The sequence below is a fragment of the Musca autumnalis genome, unplaced genomic scaffold, assembly GCF_047663935.1.
Source record: "Musca autumnalis isolate F117 unplaced genomic scaffold, ASM4766393v1 scaffold_3, whole genome shotgun sequence".
In the NCBI taxonomy this organism is placed as follows: Eukaryota; Metazoa; Arthropoda; class Insecta; order Diptera; family Muscidae; genus Musca; species Musca autumnalis.
The window spans coordinates 216,760,368-216,784,034 of NW_027411866.1; the positions used below are offsets into that span (position 1 = coordinate 216,760,368).

At 36.0% G+C, this 23,667-nt stretch overlaps 1 protein-coding gene across 1 annotated transcript in view; it reads right to left on the reverse strand.

The window, feature by feature from the left end:
• The window catches only part of Cda4 (chitin deacetylase Cda4), a 164,125-nt gene that overhangs the window by 80,361 nt on the left and 60,097 nt on the right, over nucleotides 1-23,667 (reverse strand). Inside the window, exon 3 of the mRNA XM_073976766.1 lies at nucleotides 18,511-18,622. Coding sequence (XP_073832867.1) covers nucleotides 18,511-18,622 — 112 coding nt within the window. The remainder of the gene's footprint in view (nucleotides 1-18,510; nucleotides 18,623-23,667) is intronic.

The following is a 23,667-nucleotide window of genomic DNA, read 5'->3' on the forward strand; positions in this document are numbered from 1 at the left end:
AAAAGAGAGGTAATGGAAAAGCGGGAGTGTGAAAAAATCGAGATGTACAGGAGCCTGAATGAAGTCCGAAAATTCTACCAAAGAGTCAAGCACTGATGATGGCTTTGGTACAGGCACATCCTCCTGTAGAGACCAGCAAGGTAATTTGGTAACTGATACATATAGTGTACTCAGGATATGGAAACAACATTTTTCAAAACTGTTGGTATCCAATAGCAGCGAAGACGACGAAGATACCACAGTCCCAATCCCAGAAGATTGTATTGAATGCATACCGCCCAGCGAAGATGAGGTAAATACAGCAATAAATCGGCTGAAGAATAATAAGGCAGCAGGAGCCGATGTCTTACCAGCCGAGCTGTTCAAAAACGGAGGCGACACGCTGATAAGGTGTTTTCATCAGCTAGTTAGCACCATCTGGCAGGAAGAACGAGTACCCGACGATTGGAACCTGAGTATCCTGTGCCCCGTCCACAAGAAGGGAGATAAGACTGTATGCTCTAACTATAAGGGCATAAGTCTACTCCCTATTGCCTACAAGATCGTGTCAGGGATATTGTGCGAACGACTAAAGCCTATGGTCAACGAGATAATTGGACCATACCAATGCGGCTTTAGACCTGGCAAGTCCACCATTGACCAGATATTTACCCTGCGGCAAATCCTGGAGAAGACCCATGAGATGCAGATAAACACCTACCACCTTTTTGTCGATTATAAAGCAGCCTTCGACAGCCCGCTGCGTTCAAAGGTATTTCAAGCCATGTCTGAATTTGGTATCCCCGCAAAGCTCATCCGGCTTTGTAAAATGACTTTAACTGACACGAGGTCCTCAGTTAAAATAGGAAAGAACCTCTCCGAAGAGTTTGGTACCAAAAGAGGTTTCAGACAAGGAGACAGCCTTTCGTGTGACCTCTTCAACATCCTGCTAGAAAAGGTTATACGAGAGGCAAACGTCAAAAGAAGTGGCACAATCTACACCAATAGTCACATGTTACTTGCTTATGCTGATGATATAGACATCATGGGCCGATCAGTAAAAGAAGTAACTGATACCTTTATAAAGGTCGAAGGAGAATCTGCTAAAGTGGGTCTGGCGGTTAACGGTGAGAGGACCAAGTTGATGGTGTCGACGCGCAATGCGTCCATTAAGCTCGGACCGACTGTGGAAGTTGGTTTCTATAATATTGAGGTAGTCAAAGACTTTGTCTACCTCGGCACCTCCGTAAACACAACAAACGACATCAGTTGTGAAATAAAAAGAAGGATTGTATTGACCAACAGATGTTACTTTGGTTTAAGTAAGCAGTTTAAAAACAAAGCCACATCTCGTCAAACAAAAATAACGCTCTACAAAACACTGATACTACCCGTGCTGATGTATGGCTCCGAAGCCTGGGTACTTGCGCAAGCAGATAAGGCAGTGCTTGGCGTGTTTGAGAGGAAAATTCTTCGAAAGATCTGCGGACCAATCTGCGTGGACGGTGTATATCGACGTCGCATGAACCACGAGCTGTATCTGCTATACAACGACATCAATATAGTTAAACGTATCGAGATGCAGCGATTGCGTTGGCTAGGCCATATCATGAGAATGAGCGATGATGAACCCGCTAAAAAGGCGTATAAATACGGACCGCTTGGCGGTACACGTAGAATTGGCAGGCCAAAGAATAGATGGCGCAAACAAGTGGATGAGTGCGAAGCATCAAATAGAGAGAAATGGAGATCTTTTCTTAGTTCGGCCTATGGAACAAATGTTCTGTAATGGGCCAGCTAAGTAAGTAGGTTCAATGCCTTTTAGAGCTCTTGAATTTTTAAAGAATATTTTTTCGTTGTGTAAAAGACAAACAAAAAATGCATAAAGAATATTAATTTATTTAACTAATCGTTATTCATTTTCTTTTATTTACAATGAACTAAACGTAAAATAGAATTTGATCTAAACATAAAATTTAATTTTATATAATTGCCCTTAGGTAAGCATTTAATTCATTTATTTAATACAAATATCTACATAACTACAATAAATATTTCGTTCCTATAAAAGGCGTAGATAAACTTTGGTTTTGTCAAATACCCAACTGTTAACAATTAACTGACCTGTTTTGTACCTCTTCAATTTACGCTCCTGCTCATGGTGATAAGGTAGCTAATCCTATCATAAATAAATAAAATCTAAAAAATTTCATACACATTTTTTGTTGTTGCAAATTTAGTAAATTTTTAGAAACCAGAATAAAATGGAATTTAGGATTTCAATAGAAATTATCTCAAGCATGAAGTTGTGTGTGTATTTTTCTTGTTGTTGGTATTATTGCTTCAGGAAAATTGCAAGGAAACTCAAATCCACAAAATAAACAAAGAATACCTTTGTTTAGACATTCAAATGATAATCTTATGGACTTTAAAAATGATCCGTATGCCAATTATAAGGATGATGCATTTTTTGTTGGAAAATAATAAACTTTAAAATTTACATTGTTTGATGAGCAACAACAATAAAAACGGAAATACTCTGTTGGTTATGATTTCAATGGAATATATTTCATTTTGTGGTTATTTCTTAGCAGATAATTAAAATATTTTTGAACTTTCACAATTGTTGCTGCTAACATCAATGCAATGCATTCACACATAGTGACAAATATATAAATTCTTATTTGTATGTAAAAATGTTGTTAACTATTGACTATATTAGTTGGGAATTTATTTGTTCGTTACTAATGCATGCTTGTTGTTGTTGTTGGCGTTGTTTGCTAAAATTAGGAATTATTTGCTTAGAAATGTTGGCATGCATGTATGTCAAAGTTCAATTGCAGCAGTTGTTGTATATTTTGGCCTTAAATATGTAAGCTACAAAGTTGTGTGAATTTAAAAGTACACCAACATGGTTTTGTTTAAGGACAACATACCTCGTGGATTTTTAAAGAATATTTTTTCAAACATCAACAGGCCTCGTGGATTTTTAAAGAAATTTTTTTAAACATCAACAGGCCTCGTGGATTTTTAAAAAATATTTTTTCAAACATCAACAGGCCTCGTGGATTTTTTAAAAAAAATATTTTTTTATCATTAACAGGCATCGTGGATTTTTAAAAAATATTTTTTCAATCATCAACAGGCCTCGTGGATTTTTAAAAAAATATTTTTTTGATCATCAACGCTCTTCGTGGTTTTTTAATGAATATTTTTTCAATCATCAACAGGCCTCGTGGATTTTTAAAAAAATATTTTTTTTTTGATCATCAACGTTCTTCGTGAATTTTTAAAGAATATTTTTTCAATCATCAACAGGCATCGTGGATTTTTAAAAAAAATATTTTTTTGATCATCAACACTCTTCGTGGATTTTTAAAGAATATTTTTTCCAACATCAACAGGCCTCGTGTATTTTTAAAGAATATTTTTTCAATCATCAACAGGACTTTTGAATTAAAAAAATATATTTTTTCAATCATCAACAGGCCTCGTGGATTTTTAAAAAATATTTTTTCAAACATCAACAGACACCGTGGATTTTTAAAGAACATTTTTTCAATGAATTTTAGATCTCGTGGATTTTAAAAGAAAATTTTTTCAACGCCTTTTCGGGCTCGTGCGTTTTTAAAGAATATTTTTATACCCTCAGCCTTTAGGCTAAAGAGGGTATTTACACTTTGATACGACCAAAAATGTGCCTCATCGAAATAATGGTTTTAGACCCCAAGTATGTTTGTACGATATCCGTTTCAGACAATTTTGAGTAGATCTACCAATGTCCGTCCGTCTGTCTGTCTGGCTGGCTGGTGCGCACGATAACTCTCGAACGGATCAATCGATTCGGTTCAAATTTTGGGTATCGAAATATTTTGTCCAGATTCGATTTAAGTTCGAAGATGGGCCATATAGGTCCACTCCTTCAGGTACCTCCCCCACAAATGTTCAAAAAATGTCGCAAAACTTGTGCGCAAGATAACTCTTGCTGGGAATAACCGATTTGATCCATACTTTGCACATCGTGTAATTTCTACCAAACGTAGATGAGGTTCCAATATGGACTCAATCGGTCCACTCCTTCGGGTACCTCCCACACAAAATTTCGAAAAAGTTCAGTTTAGGACCTGGTCTCGAATCGCTTTGATTTTTGTTTACGCAAGTTGTATTCGCTGACCTCTATACGACGCTGTAAGTTTCATTAGGGGCAAGTCCATACTTCCTGAGAAAAATAGCCTGAAAGTTACAAAAAACCCTATGACACCATGTGTAGTGGTTGGAGTGCAAGATAACATTCGAACGGATCTACCGATTCGGTCCAAAATTTGGCTTTCGTAATATTTTGTCCAAACTTAGTTCAAGTTCCAAGATGAATTATATCGGTCCACTCCTTCCGGTACCTCCCCCACAAAAGTTCGAAAATGTTCGGAAATTTGAGTGCACGATAATTCTTTAAGGAAGTAACCGATTTGGTCCATACTTTGCACGTTATGAAATTTCTACCAGACATAGATGAGGTTCCAATATGGACTCAATCGGTAAACTCCTTCGAGTATCTCCCACACAAAATTTAGGAAAAGTTCAGTTTAGGACCTGCTCTCGAATCGCTTTGGTTTTTGTTGTAACATCTTGTATTCACTGTCCCCTATACGAAGGTACAAGTTTCCTCAGGGGCAAATCCATACTTCCTGAAAAAATAGCCTGAAATTTGAAAAACAAACCCTATGACACCATGTTTATGGGTGGAAGCGCAAGATAATTCTCGAACGGAAATGCCGATTCCGCCCAAAATTTGGCCTTCCTAATATTGTTTCCAAACTTAGTTTAAGTTCGTTAATACGCCATATCGGTCCACCCCTTCAGGTACCTACCCCACAAAAGTTCAAAAAATTTCGGAAGAATTGTGCGCACGATAACTCTTGATGGGAGTGACCGATTTGTTCCATACTTTACACATTCTCATAATATCTACCACATATAGATCAGGTTCGAATATGGACTATATTTTTCCATTCCATACCGTACCTCTCACACAAAATTTTGGATAAGTTCACTTTAAGACCTGCATTTGAATCACTTTGATTTTTGTTGAAGCAACTTACATTCGCTGCCTCAATTACGATGGTAAAAGTTGTTTCAGGGGCAAGTCCATACTTCTTGAGAAAACAGCCCGAAGGGTGTAAAAACCCCCTATGTCACCTCCATGGTCTATGTCGGTCCATTCCTTTAAGTACCTTTTCCGCAAAACTTTTGAACTTTAATCCTAATCAACAATTTTGTCGGTTCATACGACCAAAATTTTGAAACCCCCTAAATGCATAAGTTTTTTGTGAAAAAAGTGTTGCAATTTGCACAGGCTGAGGGTATATCTCTGTCGGCAAAGCCGACTGATACTTTTTTACTTGTTATTTTGCCTTTTAGGCAGTGATGCACAAGAAGAGAAAGCTATTTTGGTTTTTGTATGGGAAAGAGAGTTGTAGTTAACTTTTTCGTAAAGACGTGTGCATGGCTGCTTTTAGGGATCGTGGATTTTTAAAGAATATTTTTACTTTGCCTTTTAGGGCTCGTGGATTTTTAAAGATTATTTTTACTTTGCCTTTTAGGGATCGTGGATTTTTAAAGAATATTTCTCCATATCTTTTAGACCTCGTGGATTTTTTAAGAATATTTTTTTCAATGCCTTTTGGAGCTCCTGGATTTTTAAAGAATATTTATACCCTACACCACTATGTGGGGAGGGTATTATAAGTTGGTTTTGGCCAAAAAGTTTGTAACGCATCGAAATAATGGTCGTAGACCCATACTTATATATACCAAAATGAATGTCTCGACGAGCTGAGTCGATCTGGCCGTCTGTCCGTCTGTCCATCTAAACCTTGTAATCACGCTACAGGTCGCAATTTTGATCGGATCGTCACGAAATTTTGGGAGTTAATGGGGGTCCCACAGAGGAAGAAGCCTACTGATTTTGATGATGGTCGGATAATATTCAGGTGTCAGAATGGGCAAAAACTTATTTGGAGAAAAGGTCAACGTTTTATTTCAAAGCCAATTGCTCTGTTTCTTTAAGAGGTATATCAAAAGCAAAACCTGGAAATAGAAAATATCAACATTACAACGATGTACAGTAGGCTGTCGTAGGTGGTCAAACAACAGAGATATCGCAATAGTCGGTAATGCATCCCATTTTCCGATTTGTTTTTAATCACGCTACAGGTAACAAATTAGATCGGATCGTCACGAATTTTTTGGGAGTTGATGTGGAAGAAGCCTATTTAATTTGGTGATGTTCGGATAATATTCAGGAGTCGGAATAAGCGAAAAGCTTTTGTGGAGAAAAGTCAAAGTTTTTTTCTTATGCGAATATCTCTGCTTCTGGTTCGAGTATTCCAAAAGGAATACCCGTTATTGGAAGAAGAAAATATCTCGTTTATATTGATGCAAAGTATGTTGGCGTAAGTGAGCAAACCGAGATATTGCAAAATTCAGTAATATACCCAATTTTTCCATTTTTTGTAATCACGCTACAAGTTGGAATTTTAATCGGATAGTGACGAAATTTTTGGGGGTAGATGGAGGCGCCACAGAGGAAGAATCCTATTGATTTTGGTGATAGTCGGATAATATTTAGGGGTAGGAATGGGGAAAAACTCATTTGGAGGCAAATTCAAAGTTTTATTCTTTAATATATCGGCTTCTAGTAGGGATATTCCAATGGCAAAGCCTGTCAATGGAAGAAGAAAATATTACCTTTACATTGGTGTAAAGCAGGTTGGCGAAGGTGGTCAAACAAGGGAGATCCCACAGTAGTCGTTAATGCATCCAATTCTTCCATTTTTTTGCAATCAAGCTACAGGATGGCCACGAAGTTTTGGTTGCTTATGGGGGTCCCAGAGCGAAAGAGGCATATTATTTTTGGTGGTAGTCGGATTATATTCCCTAAAAGAAATGTTTACCAGTGAAAAGCTTATGCACAGGGGTAGTGGTGTAGGGAAACACATGGTCGGCCCCGTCCCGACTATAGCCTTTGCTCACTTGTTTTTCAATGCCTTTTGGAGCTCGTGGATTTTTAAAGAATATTTTTTTCAATGTATTTTAAAGCTCGTGGATTTTGAAGGACTTTTAAAGAATATTTTTGCAATGCCTTTTAAAGCTCGTGGATTTTGAAAGACTTTTTAAAGAATTTTTTTTGATACCTTTTATAGCTCGTGGATTTTTAAAGAATATTTTTTGAATGCCTTTTGGAGCTCGTGGATTTTTATACCCTCCACCATAGTATGGAGGGTATATTAAGTTTGTCATTTCGTTTCTAACACATCGAACTACTCATTTGCGACCCTATAAAGTATATATATTTTTGATCAGGATAAAATTCTAAGACGATCTACCCATATCCGTCTGTCCGTCTGTTGTAATCACTCTAGCGTCCGCAAAAATTGAGATAGAGTGCTGAAATTTTGCACCCGAGGGTCTTTTTTCCATAGTCAAGTTCGAAGATGGGCTATATCGGTCCACTCTTTGGTATAGCCCCATATAACGGTACCTGCGGATTTGAGGTATTTTGACGTTATTCGCCACATTTGCAGACCGAACTAGCTATAATTTGGCACTTAGGGTTCCTAGTGATCAACAAACTTATATCCCAAAGGATATGGGCATAGGTTAATGGTTTGGTATAGTCCCCATATAACGGTACCTCCCGATTTTCGGTATTTTGAGAATTTTAGCCACAATTTTTAACCGAACTATCTGCAATTTGACATTTGAGGTTCTCAGTGGCCGTGAAATATCTCCACGAAACAACGTCAACATAGGTCCATGTTTTGGTATTTTGAGAATTTTAGCCACAATTTGTAACCGAACTCTCTGCAATTTGACATTTAAAGTTCTCAGTGGTCATGAAATATCTCCACCAAGCATTGTCAATATAGGTCCATGTTTTGGTATAGCCCCCAGATAACGGTACCTTCCGATTTTCGGTATTTTGAGAATTATAGCCACAATTTGTAACCAAACTATCTGCAGGTTGACATTTGAGATTCTCAGTGGTCATGAAATATCTCCACCAAACATCGTCAACATAGGTCCATGTTTTGGTATGGCCCCCTTATAAGCGTACCTCCCGATTTTCGGTATTTTGAGCATTTTAGTTACAATTTTTAACCGAACTAGCTGTAATTTGACATTTGAGGTTCTCAGTGGTCATGAAACATCTCCACGAAACATCGTCACGTTATTCGCCACATTTGCAGACCGAACTAGCTATAATTTGGCACTTAGGGTTCCTAGTGATCAACAAACTTATATCCCAAAGGATATGGGCATAGGTTAATGTTTTGGTATTGTCCCCATATAACGGTACCTCCCGATTTTCGGTATTTTGAGAATTTTAGCCACAATTTTTAACCGAACTATCTGCAATTTGACATTTGAGGTTCTCAGTGGCCGTGAAATATCTCCACGAAACAACGTCAACATAGGTCCATGTTTTGGTATTTTGAGAATTTTAGCCACAATTTGTAACCGAACTCTCTGCAATTTGACATTTAAAGTTCTCAGTGGTCATGAAATATCTCCACCAAGCATTGTCAATATAGGTCCATGTTTTGGTATAGCCCCCATATAACGGTACCTCCCGATTTTCGGTATCTTGAGAATTTTAGCCACAATTTTAAACCAAACTATCTGCAATTTGACATTTGAGGTTCTCAGTGGCCGTGAAATATCTCCACGAAACAACGTCAACATAGGTCCATGTTTTGGTATAGTCCCCATATAACGGTACCTCCCGATTTTCGGTATTTTGAGAATTTTAGATACAAATTTTAACCGAACTAGCTGTAATGTGCCATTTGCGGTTCTCAGTGGTCATGAAATATCTCCACCAAACATCGTCAGCATAGGTCCACGTTTTGGAATAGCTCCCATATAACGGTACCTCCCGATTTTCGGTATTTTGAGAATTTTAGCCACAATTTGTAACCGAACTCTCTGCAATTTGACATTTAAAGTTCTCAGTGGTCATGAAATATCTCCACCAAGCATTGTCAATATAGGTCCATGTTTTGGTATAGCCCCCAGATAACGGTACCTCCCGATTTTCGGTATTTTGAGAATTATAGCCACAATTTGTAACCAAACTATCTGCAGGTTGACATTTGAGATTCTCAGTGGTCATGAAATATCTCCACCAAACATCGTCAACATAGGTCCATGTTTTGGTATGGCCCCCTTATAAGCGTACCTCCCGATTTTCGGTATTTTGAGCATTTTAGTTACAATTTTTAACCGAACTAGCTGTAATTTGACATTTGAGGTTCTCAGTGGTCATGAAACATCTCCACGAAACATCGTCAACATAGGTCCATGTTTTGGTATAACCGTACCTCCCGATTTTCGGTATTTTGAGCATTTTAGTTACAATTTTTAACCGAACTAGCTGTAATTTGACATTTGAGGTTCTCAGTGGTCATGAAACATCTCCACGAAACATCGTCAACATATGTCCATGTTTTGGTATAGCCCCCAGATAACGGTACCTCCCGATTTTCGGTGTTTTGAGGATTTTAGCTGCAATTTTTAACCGAACTATCTGCAGGTTGACATTTGAGGTTCTCAGTGGTCATGAAATATCTCCACCAAACATCGTCAACATAGGTCCATGTTTTGGTATGGCCCCCTTATAAGCGTACCTCCCGATTTTCGGTATTTTGAGCATTTTAGTTACAATTTTTAACCGAACTAGCTGTAATTTGACATTTGAGGTTCTCAGTGGTCATGAAACATCTCCACGAAACATCGTCAACATAGGTGCATGTTTTGGTATAGCCCCCATATAGCGGTATCTCCCGATTTTCGGTATTTTGAGAATTTTAGCTGCAATTTTTAACCGAACTAGCTGTAATGATCGGTATTTTGAGAATTTTAGCTACAATTTTGTCTTTTCAAAAATAACCGTCAATATACATAGGTCCATGTTTTGGTATATCCCCCATATAACTGTACCTCCCGATTTTCGGGAATTTTCAGTGGTCACGAAATTTCTTCGGCCCGGCCGAACTTAACGACTTTTTACTTGTTATTAAAAAATACTTTTGTTAATAATTTCAAGACCTATTTAAATGCCTGTGGTGTTTAAGATTTTCGACAAAAGAAATTACTGTTTATTATCAAAACTGTATTTAATTGCTTTAACTAAGTCTTCATTGACTGCCTGCCATAAAGTTATGTTTCGCTTTGATTTAAGTTTCTAAAGAAAATCTTTAGAATTTTCCCAAAAAAGAGTTTGTCCGTCTGTGTGCCTCAAATACTTTTGTGTGGCCCAACTTGTACAACAATTGATTTACAAGTTTTAGGGCGTTCACACTCTTCTGCTCCAGAAGAAAATATATCAAAATCATTTCATTGCAATAGCAATCAGAAAGAGACCCCCATGTCCTTCTCTCTTTTCTGTCTTCAAGTCTTGACATGATGTTCCTTTTGTCGTTTCAGTCCTTTGTAAAGACCATGTTGTATATACCACTTCATCATTATTTACAGCAGTTTTGACAGTTGCAGTTTCCTTGCAGTTCGTGTCGTCGTTTTTGGGAACGAAGCAATAAAGTTGACAAATTATATTGAGTTTTATATGAAAACTTTGTTGTTTTGTGGTTATTTTTATGTGGCAAAGCTTTCAGTTTTCCTCTCTCTTTCGGTCTGTTTGCCACAAATATTTTAAAGTTTTTAGTTTTCAAATGCGAGATATCAAATTGACAAGTTATTAAAAGGGTTTTGGAGTTGTTCAATACATTGATAAATAAATTTAAACGTTTACTACATCTTATAAAACATTTTGAGGTTATGAAGAATAGTTCGATTTTTGGATAAAATATAGAATAACAGTTTTTAATAGTATTCTTTGCTAACGATCTCAGAGAAAGCATTTGTAAGCGTTCTGTACCCCATAGCTGGGAAAGTAATGTTACTCACAGTGGCTTAACAAATAGATACCTCTATTCCATCGGTTTGGCACCTTTTCTTTCAAAATATTGAAAATCTAAAAAAATTCCCCTTTGCTGCTTTAAATTGAATAACTCTGTTTAGGTTTTTATTGCCTTTCTTAGCTATTTTTAACTCACTTTTTTCAAATCTATGCCAAAGACATAAAATCAACATATGTCATCCTGCATTGGGATTCAACAATTTTTTTCCTAATATCTATCTCAATTTACCTCTTAAGAAGAATATGTTACACTTTGAAATCCCATTCAATTATAACGCATTACGCTTTGTGATGATGCATAGCCAATTGGATGAGGCCATAAATCATCCAGCATAAATCATACGGCTTGCCGATGAAGTTTTTGAAGGAAAGAAAAATTTCAATAAACTACTGCGACATTCCGTTTGTGGCCTGCTTCTCAGTTTTCTTTTCCGTCCTGTGATTTATCCTTGGCAGCACAATCTTTTGTGCTGACTTGTTAAGAATTTTTTTCCTTTAGATGATGTCTTTGTTGCTTCTTATGTTTTGCAGTTTTTCTCTATAACGGTTGGACGGTGTTAAAACGCATTTGATGTAAGAATAATTTTATAGAAATTAAATTTTGCTGCTTTACTTTCATGGTGTCCGGAAATCTTTAAGGTCTAATTTTTCTTCTTAACTTCCACGGTATCCCAAAATCACATTCCCCATATTAAGCTTCTCATAATATTACAATTCCTTTTAACCCTGCTTTACTGTATTTTCTTTTCCCTAATATAAACTAGTTTTTTTATAACCTAACGCTCCACTTCCTTTGCTATTGCAGCAGTTTATGGTCAAACACTTTTACTACTTTCCATTACACTGCCTTTAGCCAAATGTCCTTTTAATGCATAAGCATGCGAAAAAAGAAACACAGAAGAGAACAGGAAATTCAGAATATAAATAACAGACGGTGTCCTAAGTAAACCTTAATTTTGTTTAATAGAAATGTAAAACCTCTGCTGAGGCTAAGAAGGACTAGTTGAACATAACAAATATTGAAATACTAGTTTTTGTATTACTTACTTTGTGAAAAAAATCGCATCCTTTATAAAGGATTGCCTTTGTGGAATAACAAAGATATCTTATAAAGGGAAAATGAAGTAATTCGAATGGTCTTTGTGGCGAATGATGATGTCAAAAGAGGATGAGGAGGTGAAAAATCTATAAATGAATTATGCGACATTTGCTAGAAATTGCTTCCTAATCTATGGCATCACTCTACTATTTGCTTTGGGACAAATATCTTCCAAGAAGCAGAGAGAGAGAGTTGGTAATAGATGGAAAAGGAACTTGGTTTTGTATTTTGTGAAAAACGGTACTGGGTAGATAATTGGAAATTTGTTCAAGTCCACAATTTGTTTCTAAGTTAAACAAGTAAAAAAGTACCAGTCGGCTTTGCCGACAGAGATATACACTCAGCCTATGTGAATTGAAACTTTAGGGTCACTTCAGAATTTTGTGGCCTTTTTGTACATTTTAATGTCAAAATTGGAAAGGAGAATATCTTTGGCCCAACAGTCGGGAAATTCAGCCTCCACATTGAAACATCTGACAATGGTATGTGGCTGATAGACTTTGCAGCTGCTAAAAACATGGTAGTTGGTTGGTTTACGTGGTGGCTACACTTTATAGCCTCAATTAGTATGTAAGGAATACCGTTTTGAAAACTGAACCACTCATTCGAGGATTGTTATTTCGTAGTATTAAATTGACAGTTAAATCCAGCCTGATGAGTTGAGAAATCGTAGAAGGTCTCCCGGACCTACTTTGGCTATCTCGGCGATATTATGAAGGAACGGCTGTCCTCTAGCTTTAAGTCGTCGTTGCATTAGTGCAGGGCAGGAATAGAGGAGTGTGGTATATTTAAGCGCTTTGCGTGGTTACCGATATCCCAGTGACCGGTTAACACTGCCATAAGTCTTGCCAGGTTTCGTCGATTTTGGCTGAATAGGAACTTTGTGCGTTTGGCGTTGTGTTGAGGCCATGTAGATTTTGATATTCGGCATGTTTCCGTTTTGTCCCATCTACTCTCGGCCAATGATAGATAGTTTTTGAAAATATCCCCTTTAACTACTGCCATTGGTGTTGCGACTGACGCATTTGGGAGTTCGGTAGAGGCGGATCCTGCTCTGGCTAGTTCGTCCGCTTTTTCGTTCCCATCCAGTCCCTTATGGCCTGGGATCCAGGTGAGAGTTACTCTTGACAAACGCCCTAGTTTAGCAAGTTCTTTACAATCTTTCACTAGCTTCGATGTGACAGAGTTTGATTTTAGTGCAAGGAGTGCCGCTTGACTGTCGACAAAAATTCCTATCGAGTTGGTGTGTGGAGTTGTAAGAGAATAAAACAAGCTTCCTTTTTGGCCAGTATCACCGCCTGAAAAACACTGCAGTCGTCAGGTAGCTTTATGGATGGTAGTTAGCAGTACCAGATTTAATCATCTCGATATTCATAAGGGCACCTGGCTGTCTCCAGATCAAAGAACAAGTAATCAAATTGATCATGTTGTGATAGATGTAAGACATTCATCGAGCGTGTGGATGTACGATCGTTCCGAGGCGCAAACATTGATTCGGACCACTACCCTGTTGCAGCAAACATAGAACGAACAGACACAACACGAAACTCAGACATCGGTAAGCTGCAATCACAACAGATAGCCACAGCATATTCCACTCAATTAGACCAATTGCTTAGTCAAAGCACTCCTCATCCCGATAACATATCAACGCAATGGCAAAGCATTGCACACTCCATGCAAACAGCCGCAAAATCCATACTTGGATACCAGAGACCTCCACCAAGGAATCCATGGTATGATCAGGAGTGTCGTGCTGCCATCGAAGAGAAAAATGCGGCATATAGGGCTACTTTACAATCGGTAGCAACGCGTAGCGTACAAGAGAGATACAGGGAGAAAAGGAGAGAGGAGAAACGTCTTTTTCGCAGGAAAAAAAGAGATATGGAAAAGCGGGAGTATGAAAAAATCGAGATATACAGGAGACAGAATGAAGTCCGAAAATTCTACCAAAGAGTCAAGCATCAAACTGATGGCTTTGGTACAGGCACATCCTCCTGTAATTTGGTAACTGATACTGATAGTGTACTCAGGATATGGAAAGAACATTTTTCAAAACTGTTGGTATCCAATAGCAGCGAAGACGACGAAGATACCACAGTCCCAATCCCAAATATGGTATTGAATGTATACCGCCCAGCCAAGATGACCAGGTTAAGAAAGTAGTTTAAAAACAAAGCCACATCTCGTCAAACAAAAATAACGCTCTACAAAACACTTGATGTACTGGGTACTTGCGCAAGCAGACATGGCAGTGCTTGGTGTGTTTGAGAGAAAAATTCTTCGAAAGATCTACGGACCAATCTGCGTTGGCCGTGAATATCGACGTCGCATGAACCACTAGCTGTATCTGCTACACAACGACATCAATATTGTTAAACGTATCGAGATGCAGCGATTGAGTTGGCTAGGCCATATCATAAGAATGAGCGATGATGAACCCGCTAAAAAGGCGTATAAATACGGACCGCTTGGCAGTGCACGCAGAATTGACAGGCCAAGGAATAGATGGTTCAAACATGTGGATGATGAGATGAAAAGGCGCGGTATTCCAGAGTGCGAAGCAACCAATAGAGAGAAATGGAGATCTTTTCTTAGTTCGGCCTATGAAACAAATGTTCTGTAATGAGCTAGCTAAGTAAGAAAGTAATGTCAGGAAGTATGGACTTGTCCACGGAAAACATAATATCGCTTTAAACAGGACCACAACGAACCGGAGATCCAAAGTTTGGACCAAAGTGGTTGCCCCGTTCAAAAGATAGCGTGCATACCATTTTAGTGACATTTTTTAAATATTGGGGGAAATACCAGATGTTGTGGACCGGTGTTGCCCATCTTCGAACTGAAAGTAAATTTGGCCAAAAACAGACGAAGGTCAAATTTTGGATCAACTCGGTTAATCAGTTCTCGAGTTATCTTGATCTCCAGCCACCACATATGGTGCCACAGGGGTTTTTTTTACATCTTTCGGGCTGTTTTCTCTAGAAGTAATTAAAGCAGCGAATGCAAGTTGCTTCAACAAAAATCAAAGTGATTCCAGAACAGGTCTTAAAGTGAACTTATCCGAAATTTTGTGTGGGAGGTACCCGAAGGTGTGGACAAATATAGTCCATATTCGAACATAATCTATACCTGGTAGATATATTAGGATGTGTAAAGTATGGTCCAAATCGGCCACTTCCATAAGAGTTATCGTCCGCACACATTTTTCGGAACATCTTTGATCTTTTATCGGAGATGTACCTGAAGGGGTGGACCGATATGGCTTATCTTCGAACTTAAACAAAGCTTGAGCAAAATATTACGAAGGTCAAATTTTGGACCGAATCGGCAGATCCGTTCGAGTGTTTTTTTTTTGCACTCCAACTACTACATGCGTTGTCATAGGGGTTTTTTGTAACTTTCAGGATATATTCCGAATAAATATGAACTTGCCCCTGTAAAAATTTGTACCGTCATATTGATAACAGTGAATACAAGTTGTTACAACAAAAACCAAACTCACTTCACGACTTATCGTTCTCATAATTTTCCGAACATTTTCAAATTTTTGTGGGAAAGGAGTGGACCGATATAACCCATCTTCGAACTTAAACTAAGTTTGGACAAAATATTATGGAAGCCAAATTTTTGACCGAATCGGTTGATCCATTCGAGAGTTATGGAGCGCACCAGCCAGACACACGGACGGACATGGTTAAATCAACTCCAAATTGTCTGAAACGGATTTCGTCCAAACATACTTGGGGTCTAAAACCGTTATTTCGATGAGGCACATTTTGCCCGTATGAAAGTGGTATATACTACATCGCTGAGGGTAGAATGAGAAGAGAAACCGACTTTCAAAGGCAACTAACAGAAGTAAAGACAATTGTCCCGATATTGTGAAATGAAACACATAACAAGTAAGCAAAGGCTATAGTCGATACCTATACCCTACCCCGGTGCATAAGCTCTTCACGGATCAACACCTATATAAGGCAGATAATATCCTGACTATTAATACCACATGGTTTAAGGCTAACTGATTATAGCCCAGTCAAAATAGACATGCATATATGGGGGAAACAGCAAAGACCCGGTTACTTCGGTTATTTTAGCCGGTTCGTCTGAATATGTGCATATTTCCCTTATGAGTGCATAAAAATCATGCGTTTTTTAGAACATCTATATCTCAAGAGTGGTTCCTTCTAGGAAAAAAATATGAGGATAATTCTGTGCACAATATTTACTTTAGTCACTTTTTGATTTGAAACCCTAAAAATTTGGCCTTTGACTCCAAATAACTTCATTGGAACACATGGGATCGATGGGGACTTTTTAGACGTTGCTTCTAATGGCAAACCCTAGCTCTACACCAAAACGTAGGTGCTGTTGAGTCCTTAAAGTAACAATGTTCTGTGTTGGGGTTATTTCTCACAAAACATCAACACACAGTCTTATGTATTATGCACATATGTATATGGCCTCTTCCTTATACATGACAATACCCTGCAAGCAAAAACTATCGCGGAAGTGACTTAGGCGTGTCGCCCAGCGCGATGAAAACAGTCGCGGCGATAGTCGCAGAAGTCACCCTGAAGTGACCTCCGTTGTGAAGAAATGAACCACGCCGGCGTGTGGAAGTCACTCCAGCGACACTTCTAGAAGATCATTTCCGCGATAGTTCTAGAAATTAAAAAAAATATTTTTTTTTCTATTTATTTTTATTTGATTTTTTTATTTTAATTTTTCATTATTTATTTTTTTATTTTTCTTCTCTTTTAGAGAAATTATTCTTTGCAATTTCCGCCTACATAACTTTTGTCATTTTAAAAATGTTATGTTTTGTTGCCTGACTTGGGAATCGAACCCGGACCTTCAGAGTGCAAAGCGAGTATGCTTACCACTGCACCACCGCCTCATATAATCATCAGATAGAAAATGTTCTATATTTGTTCAAATGTGTTAAATCATTAAATAAATGTAAACAATCGCCTTGGAAGTCACTCAGAAGTCACCCCGAAGTGTCGGCATATGCGATAAAACGTAATCACAATAAGGCTATAGAAATTGTTTGTGTAATTCTCCAACGATCTTCCTTGGCGTGTCTCCGGAGTGACCCCTTAGGCGAGGGAGTGCAAAACTCACTTCCAATTGCTGGCAGGGTATTGTTTGCTGTTGTAAAATCTCTGTTCATGCAAGTGTTTGTGTCCATTACAACATACACAAATTACTGAATTATTGTATGGATTTTGACAAATGTACATTTTTGACATTTTTGTTGTAATCAAATTCATTAAGTTCTACTTGCAGTCCAACTTTTAAAACTTTTTTCTTCACACATACACATAATTAAATATTGCAATATTTGTCCCTTAGGGATAAAAACTGATTATTTGTCTTTGGATTTGTAAAGTAAACAAATAACTACCAGGAAAAAACAATATCAATATTTAAATATTCTAGCAGAGCAATATTACATAAAATTTATAATAATAAATTTCTTGGTAAATATGCAGTGGTAAGCTATTATAACAGAACACAAACATATTTTAATGAAGAAAAAATATGTCATAATTTTTTGTTGTCCCAAGTGGCATATACACTTATTAATACCATGATGAATGATAAACTTTTAATATGATGAATTTTTAATATTATTTTTATGGCTTTTTTATAATTTTTGTTATTAGTAGATAATTAGAGAAGTCTCCCTTGTCCCGTTTGGGATGTTGTGGAACAATGTTTTGTTTAATTAGTAAATTATTTTTATTATTTTATTATTATTATTATTATTATTATTATTATTATTATTATTATTATTATTATTATTATTATTATTATTATTATTATTATTATTATTATTATTATTATTATTATTATATTATTATTGGTATATTAATTATTATAACACTTATTATTATTATTAATATTAGGATTATGTATTATTATTTTTATTTATTTTATTATTTGAATAATTATTATTTATATAAGTAAATATCTTTTAATAATTTACTTATTATTATTATTTTTATTATTAAAAATATTTTTTATATTTATTATTATTACTATTTTATTATTATTATTTGTATTTTTATTTTTAATATTTTAATATTACTATAACTACTGTTTAAATAATTAAATTGTCATCGACAGCATCATCCACATCAATTCCTTTGGTCTATGCAAATGATATGAATTTTGTGTTTTCTACAACTATTTCTCTTTATTGACAAAATTAATTATCAATTCTTTTAATTCGTTTTAATAGAATTTGTCCTTAAGAGTTATTTTAAAGATGATAATTTAATATACAAAACTAAAACTAATATATTTAATGTTACTTAGTGACATTCTTGAGATAATACCAATCAATTAGTTTTATTTATTGATTAAGTGTTTGTGTGTGTGTATATGTGTGAGAGTGTGTATGTACGAAATAATTATTATCAATGTGTATTTATTAACTTACTTGTAGCTAAAGGACCACACTTAGCTTCATCTTTGAAGGTACAGAATTTCTGTACATCATCAAAGTAGAGGCCGGAAGGACAACGATTTAGATAGGGGAAGCCATCGACACACTGTAAAGAAAGGAAGAAATATTTAATTTATTTGTTGTAAATAAAAAATAAGGAAATTATTAAAACGGCTACAGTCGACAGATGAATAAAATGGGCTTATAGGACAAAAGTTCTGTAGTAGGCCACAGAAGACAGTTAGTAGGACTACAATTCTGAGATATTTTGTGACTATAAAATAAAAATATCGAAATCGGGTGGTACTCTTTTATAGTGGCTACATCCCATGTCTACAATTTAAGGCGGAGAATTAATTTTTTTTTATATTATGACGTTCCGTTATACGGGGGGCAATACCAAAACGTTTGTGACTAATACCCAAATACCAAATTACACCTAATTTGGTCGAAAATTTAGCTTAAATTACCCAAAATACTGAAAATCGAGACCTATACCCAAACGCAGACCTATGCCCACAATTTATCGTGGAATAATTTTGTGATTTCTAGGAATCCTAATTACAACTAACGTTATATGGGAGCTATACCAAAATATTACCGGATGTGGTTCATCCACGGACACAGACTGAGTTTGTGAAAATGTTCAGAAATATATCTCAATTCGTTTGGAAGTTATTAATTTCGCGCCGCTAGATCAATGAGTTCGACCACGGTGATTATATGTAAATCCCTAAAAGGAATTATGGGCCTATCTCGTTTCATTTTGCATGTTACTAACTAATGCACAAATGAAGGGTATAATATGGGTCCAGGTCAATATTGCACAATGTTACGAACGTTTTCGGTTTTGGGGTGTAAGCGTCCTCTTAAGCAACAAAGCTTGGCTTTTAATTTTTCTAAGTTTTTCCTAAAGCTTTTCTATACCCTCCACCATATGGAGGGTATAATTAAATTTGTCATTCCGTTTGTAACACATCGAAATATTCGTCGGAGACCCTCTAAAGTATATATATATATATTACTAGCAAAATGCCCGCTACTTCGTATGCGGAAAGGAATAAACAATATTTCATATGGAAATGGTGAGGTATGAAAATTTTGTTGTTAATTGATACTTGATTTCATTTAAGTACTATTCGTACCCCTTTAGTCTGAATTTCCAAAAAAGGGTATACCTCACCACAAAACATCAACAGCTATCAATTCATTTAAGGTATTTCAATTAAGGGATAAAAACCTTCTTGTAAAAAAATGATCACATATATCTAATTTAATTACTTAATTTCAGTAAGTTACTTCGCGTTCACATAAAACCAATGGTACAATATATAATACAACTTTTCAAATCCTGGACCTCATCTAAAATTTAACAGTTTTTGCACTCCTTGTTCACCTAATGCCTATGGCATTACATGTAGAAACATGTCATACGTTTTAAGTTCGAATTTTCATAACGATTTTAATGAAATCCCAAATCTCAAAGCACTGGATTTAGCCGTTCACTCAATATTAATACTAAAAATTTTAGTAATATTTAGTACTTCTAGTACACTTAATTTTTATTACCCTTTGGAACTTTTAGTACACTAATATTATAATTCCAAATTACATAATTTCAGTTTTATTCTAACACGCAATACCAAAATGGTATCAACGCTATGTACCAACCGGGATTCTCATTTCCAGCTCTATATGTTTCCCCAGATACAATTTTCATATACACACGTACGAATTTCCAAAATCTTCTCCTAAGATTTCAAAATTCTATCTCATCCTCATTACACAATAACAAACTATACCAAATTCTGTACCATTCAGTAATTTCCTTAAGTCCAAATTTCAGGATTCCAGCTCTTTCTCACAAATCCCAACTGTACCAAATTTGGTACCATTTAGTACTCATAAGTACGAATTTACAAAACCTCCTATACACCAACTGCTATCCCAAAGTTCCAGCTCAACTCTTTTAGTACTTACTGTATTTCCAAATCCTCAACCATACACCTCTACCTTCTCGATATTAAAACCCCACATACGAAAAGGGACTCTAATACCAAATTTTAAAATTCCAGCGCTATCCGTACACCAAATACCACATTTAGAACGATTTAGTAGTGTTCGTATATTTATGGTACATACATATTCCCAAACCACCTCCATATACCAACTCTACACTCCAGCTCTATCCGTACATCCAATAACAAATTGACTACGATTTAGTACTTTTCGTATACTTATGGAACTTATTTCCACAACCACATCCCTACGCACCAACAGCGACTTTAACACCAAATTTTCGAATCCCAATTCTATTCCTTAACACAACATCAAAGTTAGCAACATTTAGTATGCTTACATAAGCACTAATTTCCGAAATTTCTTTCTTATCTCCATTCTACACACCAACACTAATACTAAAATTCAAAATTCCAGTTCCTTAGTTTAGCAAATACCAAACGGTTCCAAATTTAGTTCCACTTATAAATTTTCATACACATAAGTACGAATTTCCGAAACTACCTCCATATATTAATCCCACACTTAATTCCAAATTTCAGGATTCCAGCTCTATGCGATCACACACATCCAAAATGTACCAAATTTAGTAAACATAAGTACGAATTTCCAAAACCTCCTCCATATCTCTATCCTACACCGCAAAAGTAATCTTAATTCCAAATTTCGGGATCCGAGCTCTATTCTTTCATCCAAATTGAAATTGTACCCCCATTTACTACCAATTATTACTTTTCGAACACAAAAGATAAGTTTCCAAAACTACATCCATATCTCTATCCTACACTTCAAGTCTAATTTTAGGTCTTAATTTCATGATTCCAGCGCTATTCGTTCACCCAACTCCAAAATGTACCAAATTTAGTACCATGTACCATCTAGTTCAGAAAGGTACGATTCCAAATATTTTTTTATATTTCAATCCTTCGCTCCAACAGTAATCTTAATTCCCAATTTCAGGATTCTAGCTCTATCCGTTCACCCAAATCCAAATTGTACCAAATTTAGTACCATTTCCTACATCCCAATATGAATTTCCAAAACTTCCTCCATATTTCAATATGACACTCCAACAGTGATCTTAATTCCAAATTTTAGAACTCCAACTCTGTTCGTTCACCCAAATCCAAATTGTACCACATTTAGTCCCATTTCGTAGCTTTAATACACATAGGTACGATTTTCCTAAACCTCATTCTTATACTCCAACAGTAATCATTGTTCCAAATTTCAGGTTTCCTGTTCTATCAGTTCTCACAAATCCAAATTGTATCAAATTTAGTACCATTTAGTACTTTTCGTACAAATAAGTAGGAATTGACTAAAATACCTCAATCCTATACTGCAACAGAAATCTTAATTCCAAATTTTATCATTGTATCACTATCTCTGTAACCAAATCCAAATTGTAAAAAATTTGGTACTTTTCGTACACATAAGTATGAATTTCCAAAACTGCATCATTCCTATACTACAACAGTAAACATAACTGCAAATTTCAGGATTCCAACTCTATCCGTTCACCCAAATATAAATTGTACCAAATTTAGTACATTTAGTACTTTCCGTTCCCATAAGTATGAATTTCCAAAACTAACTCAATCCTACACTCCATCAGTAACCTTAATTCGAAATTTCAGGTTTCCATGTCTATCTAAATCCAAATTGTACCAAATTTGGTACCATTTAGTACTTTTCGTACACATAAGTATGAATTTCCAAAACTACCTCAATCCTACACTCCGTAAGTAATTTAATTCCAAATTTCTGGATTCGAGCTCTATCCGTTCACCCAAATATAAATTGTACCAAATTTAGTACATTTAGTACTTTCCGTTCCCATAAGTATGAATTTCCAAAACTACCTCAATCTTATACTCCATCAGTAACCTTAATTCGAAATTTCAGGATTCCAACTCTATCCGTTCAACTAAATTTAAATTGTACCAAATTTAGTACCATTTAGTACTTTCCTCAACTCAATCCTACACTCCAAAAGTAATTAAATTCAAAATTTCAGGATTCCAGCTCTATCCGTTCACCCAAATCCAATTTGTACCAAATTTAGTACTGTTTACTACTTTTCGTACCCATAAGTAAGAATTTCCAAAACTACCTCAATCCTTCACTCCATCAGTAATCTTAATTCCAAATTTCAGTATTACATCTCTATCCGTCCACCTAAATTTAAATTGTACCAAATTTAGTACCATTTAGTACTTTCCGCACCCATAAGTACGAATTTCCAAGACTAAGTCAATCCTGCAGTCCAACAGTAATCTTAATTCCAAATTTCAGGATCCCAGCTCTATTCATTCCCCCAAATCCAAATTGTACCAAATTTAGTGCTTTTCGTACCCATAAGTACGAATTTCCAAAACTTCCTCAATCCTAAACTCCAACAGTAACCTTAATTTGAAATTTCAGGATCCCAACTCCATCCGTTCACCCATATATAAATTGTACCAAATTTAGTACATATAGTACTTTCCGTACCCATAAATATGAATTTCCAAAACTACCTCAATCCTACACTCCAACAGTAACCTTAATTTGAAATTTCAGGATTCCACCTCTATCCGTTCACCCAAATCTAATTTGTACCAAATTTAGTACGGTTTACTACTTTTCGTACCCATAAGTAAACATTTCCAAAATCTTAATTCCGAATTTCGGGTTTCCATGTCTATCTAAATTCACTCTATCAGTAATCTTAATTCCAAATTTCAGGTTTCCATGTTTATCTAAATCCAAATTGTACCAAATTTGGTACCATTTAGTACTTTTCGTACACATAAGTATGAATTTCCAAAAGTACACCCATATCTCAATCGTACGCTTCAACGGTAATCTAAATTCCAAATTTCAGGTTTTCAGCTCTATCCGTTCACCCAAATCCAAATTGTACCAAATTTGGTACCATTTAGTACTTTTCGTACACATAAGTATGAATTTCCAAAAGTACACCCATATCTCAATCGTATGCTTCAACGGTAATCTAAATTCCAAATTTCAGGTTTTCAGCTCTATCCGTTCACCCAAATCCAAATTGTACCAAATTTAGTACCATTTAGTACTACTCGTTCACATAAGTACGAACTTCAAAAATAATTTCCATATATCAACACCACT